Source organism: Chiloscyllium punctatum, chromosome 1, assembly GCF_047496795.1.
Source record: "Chiloscyllium punctatum isolate Juve2018m chromosome 1, sChiPun1.3, whole genome shotgun sequence".
NCBI lineage: Eukaryota > Metazoa > Chordata > Chondrichthyes > Orectolobiformes > Hemiscylliidae > Chiloscyllium > Chiloscyllium punctatum.
The window spans coordinates 10,803,986-10,809,985 of NC_092739.1; the positions used below are offsets into that span (position 1 = coordinate 10,803,986).

The 6,000-nt window shown below is 47.5% G+C and overlaps 1 protein-coding gene across 1 annotated transcript; it reads right to left on the reverse strand.

The window, feature by feature from the left end:
• Window positions 1-2,751: 2,751 nt before the first annotated feature.
• Window positions 2,752-5,588, reverse strand: pou4f2 (POU class 4 homeobox 2). Its single transcript, XM_072568987.1, has 3 exons — window positions 5,007-5,588; window positions 4,242-4,644; window positions 2,752-4,166 (listed from the first exon to the last, which is right to left on the reverse strand). The coding sequence occupies exons 1-3, from the start codon at window positions 5,214-5,216 to the stop codon at window positions 3,532-3,534; spliced, it is 1,248 nt and encodes a 415-aa protein (XP_072425088.1). The 5' UTR covers window positions 5,217-5,588; the 3' UTR covers window positions 2,752-3,531.
• Window positions 5,589-6,000: the final 412 nt, after the last annotated feature.

Here is a 6,000-nt window from a genome sequence, read left to right on the forward strand (position 1 = left end):
GAATCGCCTTTTGAAATAGGGGAGATACGTTCTGAGAGGCTTCGGGGGCACATTATATTTAAAATAATATTGACTTTGGGGATCCGCCTTTACGAACTCGCTCACGGTCTGTAATACTTCAGAAAGAGTCTACTCTCCCTCTGTTAGCAACTCTTCCATTCTTTCAAAACAATATTTACAAATACAAATAAAACTACATAATAAAACTTAAACTTGAATCATTAGCCGGTTCAACGTTTCCACTAATTCCTCGTTAATAATAATACATTTACAGGTGCTGAAAGAGTGCTGTGATGCGGCCACAGGGAATTATGTTCTCTGATGTGGTTCACTGTTTAATTAGTCTACAGGGGGAAAAGGGGATGAATAAAGTAGTTCTGAACTGAAGGCGCTAATCCTATTATTATTTGCTATCATTTCGATATGAATACTGGTATTAGTGAATGCTATATCGCTGGAAATGCCCATTGTTGATATTCCAATGTTTTCCAACAATAGTAAACGTCTATTTTAAGCAAGATTACAGTTATCATTTGAATATTCCTGAATGGTGTATAATCCTCAAAACTGCAAGTCAACACCGGGGCCTGATCAAGACATATTTCATTTAATAGAAATGGTATTTATTTTGAATTAAATCGTGCAAACGCGAAAGGTTTTCATAGTTGACTGTAGGTGGCATTAATTCCCCAGTTCCCACCGCTTTACAGTTAGCAACTTGCCATTTTCTAAAGATTAAAATCATATGCATGTCCAGAAGCTTTAGGCTTATTTTTGCCCTTGCTTTACCATAAACTAAACTGCTCTCTTGTACAATTGATCTGCTGCAAAACAGGTTCTGTTGTGAAAGAGACTCCTCGCTGGCAGGCTGAGTGTGCCGAGCTTTGACATCTGGCAGCCTCGAGCTCCTGGGACAGATCCTACTCTCCACAGACTCCCTGATTGGAGTCTAATAGAATATTTGCAATCTCTCCGAGGTACCTTTTACCCCTCACTGGCAATTCAGGCATTAACTGCCAAAGCATTAGCAACAAAGTCATGTCTCTATAACTCCTAAGCAAAGCAACTCCGGTCTGTGGCTTAAAATAACTTGCATCACATCATGCACGTGTGTGAGCTGAACACGTTTTATTTGTTATTTTGCAATAGAAATACGTGTCTGTTAGTTAAAGCAAAACTTCCAACGGTACCTTTAACCGCCCCTTTACACCATCATAAAACATCATGATCAGGGCAACAGACAATATCGAATGAAAACACACTCAGGATTTCCTGTAAAGGTTTTAACCTTTTCTATGATGCCACTTATTCAGCAATAAAAATCAACAATGAAGTCAATAGATCACCTTTTATTTTAAAGACTGTGCATAATTTTACATATAAAGTAAAATGTACAGTGTTTCGTCTTTTAAATCTATGAAAGCTGCACGTTATTTTAAAAATACAGTTCGGAGCCTATAGATTTTATTCCAAAAACACGATGTTTATCCCATGCTAAGAACTCAAAAGCCAGTTTTTTTTTTCTACAGATAAAGCTATCTACGCCCAAAGAGATATTAAACAAATACCCAGAACCACAACTGCAATGAAAACATACACCACAGAAGTCAAATATTACTAAAATGGCTCAACTTCGAAAGAATAGTCGAAGAATTTCTTAATGAAATAAGTCATTTAATAACCAGAATGTCAATAACTTAACACTGAATTACATCAATAAATAAAAAGTTAAACCTCTCCAGAGCAAACAAAGAAACAAAATTTTAAGACACCATATACATACAGAAATCGTGCGCTTGTCACGTAAAAATGTTTCTGCTTTAACAGCAACACATCAAAATCTGTAAGAATATATCTATATGTGCATCAAGTTCATTGGATGATATTTACAATATTCAGGTACACAACCAGGTACCTTTATTTTATTATTTCTTTTAAAAAGATAGGCCAGTACTAAACAACGAAGTATTTCAGCAGTGCATCAATCGCCCGTGGTCATGAAAATTTGCAGATTTATTTTAATTTTCCTAAACGCACCTCTAAACCTCTTCCCTCCAGTAAACAAAACACAAAGGATGAATTAAAAATAAACTGTACTCGAAATCGAAGCAGATCTCACGACCGTTACACCGACGTTGCATTTTTAATGATCGATCGGCAAAGATCAGGTCTTACACTCAGGGTTTGAACCTTCTTGCGCGTTGTCACAGAATGCAAGAGGGTCACCCAGGGAAAAAAAAATGCCGAAATAAAAACCGGTTGAAATTTGATACACATATATGCGCATGTTAAATCCTTTCCAATTTCCCTTTTATTTTGGACGGGGGCTGGCGGGGGTTGGGAGAAAAGGTGGCGTGTTGTCAGCCGAACATCAAGGATTTACATTTCTCCTCGAATTTTCGTCCTTCTTCGATATAGATACTTTTCAAAAGAATAAATACACGGACAATTCTTAACTTGTCCAATCATTTTTCTTACACTCTCTGAATCAACATACTATATTAAATATTAAATAATTCAATAACCCCTTTATTTACTCCTCTTATCACAACTTGAATTAAACAGGCGGAATTAATTCGAGTGAACACGAAATTAACTTTGGAGACGATTTGAATGAATAATTCAGGCTCAGAATGTTTGGTAGTAATCTAATAATAGCCTTCAGACACAAGGAGAGGTCTCCAGGCTGTTCACACAGCCATCCCCATTAACCGCGTAGAGATTTTTTTATTGTTGTTGGGGGTTGGTGGAGAGGGGGGGGGGGGGGGGGAAGGGGTTTCAAACTGAAATTTAAAGGGACATTGGAAGTGATCATCCAGGTTTCTAAAGAAACTGCAGAAAGATAATGTCCACTGAGCGCAGTGATATGATTTGCCAAAAAAAATTAAGACGAACTTGTATATTTCTTATGATGATGGAAGAGCTCTGTGGAAAAGCATCAGTGCAATCGTTAAACAATCCATAGCAAGAGACTGCACGAGAACTTGTATCAAATGTTCGAGTAAAAGTCCTGCTCTTTACTTCAGTTTAACGGATCGGATGTGTCTGTACCAGTGTATTACAAGGCACAGAGGGAACAGAGGTGTAGAAAAGGTGACCCTTAGATGAACAAAAAGAACGAGCACAATCCAAAACATGAAGCTCAGGTCAATGTTACAGCAAGTTTGCCAACACTATCATTTCAGTTCAGCCGGTACTCATTCGGTTGCTGTAAACGTAGCGAGTTACGATTGTTTGATTTTCAAAATAAAACAAAAAGAAAGACATTGTTGCATTTGTTCATCTGTATAACCTGAAATTCTCAGTCTAGCGCAAAGTCTCAATCGGGTTTTGGCGAGTCCAGTTTCGCTGGCAGTGTGGGGTGGCATTGAGAAAGAAAGAAAAGTCTTACTTGTTGGCGATCAGGTCCTTGCAGCCAAGTCCACGTGAACTCTCTCCATCAGGGGGAGTGAGGGAGTGGGTGAGGGGAGGGAGGGAATGTACAGTCTGGGGCTTCTCCAGTTGCTCTTCTGCCCCCCTCCAGGAGTCCGGCTAGTGGCCCGCGGAGTATTTCATGCGCTTCTGTTTCTGCCGCTGGTTGCAGAACCAGACCCTGACCACGTTCTTCTTGAGGTCGAGCTTCTCGGCGATGGCGGCGATCTTCTCGGAGGAGGGCCGCGGCTGGATGGCGAAGTAAGCCTCGAGCGAGCGCTTCTCCGGCGCGGCGATGGACGTGCGCTTCCGCTTCTTGTCGGCGCCGTTGAAGAGCTCGGGCTTGCTGAGCTTCTCCCGGTGAGACTTCTCGGCCTCCTCCAGCCAGGCCTGCAGGATGGGCTTCAGCGCGATCATGTTGTTGTGCGACAGGGTCAGCGACTCGAAGCGGCAGATGGTGCTCTGGCTGAGCGAGCCCACGCCCGGGATCTTCAGGTTGGCCAGCGCCGAGCCCACGTCCGCCTGGGTCACTCCGAGCTTGATGCGCCGCTGCTTGAAGCGCTCGGCGAACGCCTCCAGGTCGCGGGGGTCGGCGTCCACCTCGCCCAGGCAGCCCGGCGCTAGCCCCCCGTGCGGGGAGGCCAGGCCGTGCCCGTGGCCGTGAGCGTGGCCGTGGGCAGCGGCGGCCGCCGCCGCCAGGCTCATGGCCTGGTGCATGTGGTTGATGGCGGCCATGTGGGGGGGCGGAGGGGGTGGGGGTGGCGGGGGCGGCGGCGGCGGGGGTGGGGGTGGGGGTGGAGGGGGAGCACTGGGGGGAGGCGGCGACACCACGCTGCCGTCCGGCCCGGTGATGGTGGGCAGCCCCAGGCCCGGAGACATGTGCTCCAGCAGCTCGCCGTCCAGGTTCTGGGGTGGCGGGTGCTGCTGCTGCTGGGGGTGGTGCTGCTGGTGGTGCGGGTGGTGGTGCGGGTGCGCGTGCGGCTGCTGGGGGTGGTGCGAGTGGTGGTGCGGGTGCGGGTGGTGGGGGTGTGGGTGGTGGGGGTGCGAGGGCAGGGCAGGGGGGTGGCTGCTGATGGACGCCGAGCTGGAGCTGCACGGGATGCTGTTCATGGTGTGGTAGCTGGCGTCCGGCTTGAACGGCTGGCTCTTGCTGCTCGCAGCTCCAATCTCCACCGCCGCCAGCGCCTCAGCTCGGCCCACCAAACTTTCATCCAGCCCGCCGAATATATTGCTCTGCAATTGCAAATAGAATGCAGACATTCCTGTCAGCAGGGAATTCTCTCCACTCCAGGATTAAAACATTTCCAGAATGTTAAAAACACACACACACATACACACAACCACCCAGGTCATAAAAATTAATATGAAAGGCAAGCCAATCTGAATACATAAGTTGAAAGTATCCGAGGTGTTGGGTGATTTGCTGTGCAGACATGAAAAAAAAACATCAAGCAGACAGGGGGAGTGAGATGAGGGGGTGGGAGGGCGCTGGGTGGATGGTGGAAGAGGGAGGGAGTGGGGGAGGAGGTTGGGGGTGGGGGTTCCTGCTGTCAAACTTGTGCCTTTAAGCGGTGATTATGCAGATACATACATACCGGGGCTGTTGGCAAGTACACTCGGCACATCGTCTCGGAGCTGCTGTTGCTGCTGCCGCCGCCGCCGCCGCTGCTGCTGGACGGGCTGGAGGACAAGTTGGAGGCAGGCGACGAGTGCAGGCTGGAGTACTTGGGTTCGGCCAGGCTGGAGGAGGAGGACGGCGGCATGCCGAACGCCTGCTTCCCGTTCAGCGGCATCATCATCATCATCTTGGGGCGGGGGCTGGCGGCGCCCGCTTGGAATCCCGCGCGGAGCTGGCCGGGTCTCGCTCCGCTGCTGCTATTGCACACCTTGCCCGAGCAGGTGGCTCGTGGCAAGACATGAAGGGACTTTTTTCCCCGGGTCACTCTCTGTGTGTGTGTGGGAGAGACAGAGGGAGCGCGCGCGTGTCTCTGTGTGTATCAACTCTCCGGCTGCCAGTGTGCGCGTGCTGCTGTGAGCCGATGCTGAGCGCCGATTGGTCGCAGGCTGGCTCGGCTGCACGGGGTCTCACGGGCGGAAAGGCACTCGCGCTTTAGCCTGTCGCGTTCCATCCACCTGGTGGGAGCTGAAGAGAAACAAACCCCAGAATCTTGCACTCCGGAGAATCTCGACCCATTAGCATGTCCGTGGAATAATACGCATGCGGGATGCTCTCCCAAACCACCCACCCCTTTCAGCGCGCTCACTATAGTTAGCAGCCCCTAAATAAGGGTTGATGATTACCCCACACCGATTCTGTTTTCCCCGCAGAATTACCAATCTACAGATACGACTGCTAAATTAACATTCTGTAGATTTTTATTAAAAGGAGCACCAGTCGAACTACAGTATTCACGTTTTGGTTTCGTTTTAGGTGTTTATCTGCGACGCGAAGACTTCAATAATATGTTTCATTGTGGCTGACTTTCCACTTTATGACACAGTTTATTATAAATTATTTTCAACCTAGAGATATTTTCCACATTCTTACATATGTAGAGTACTTAATGCTTAGATGTTCAGCACGACTAA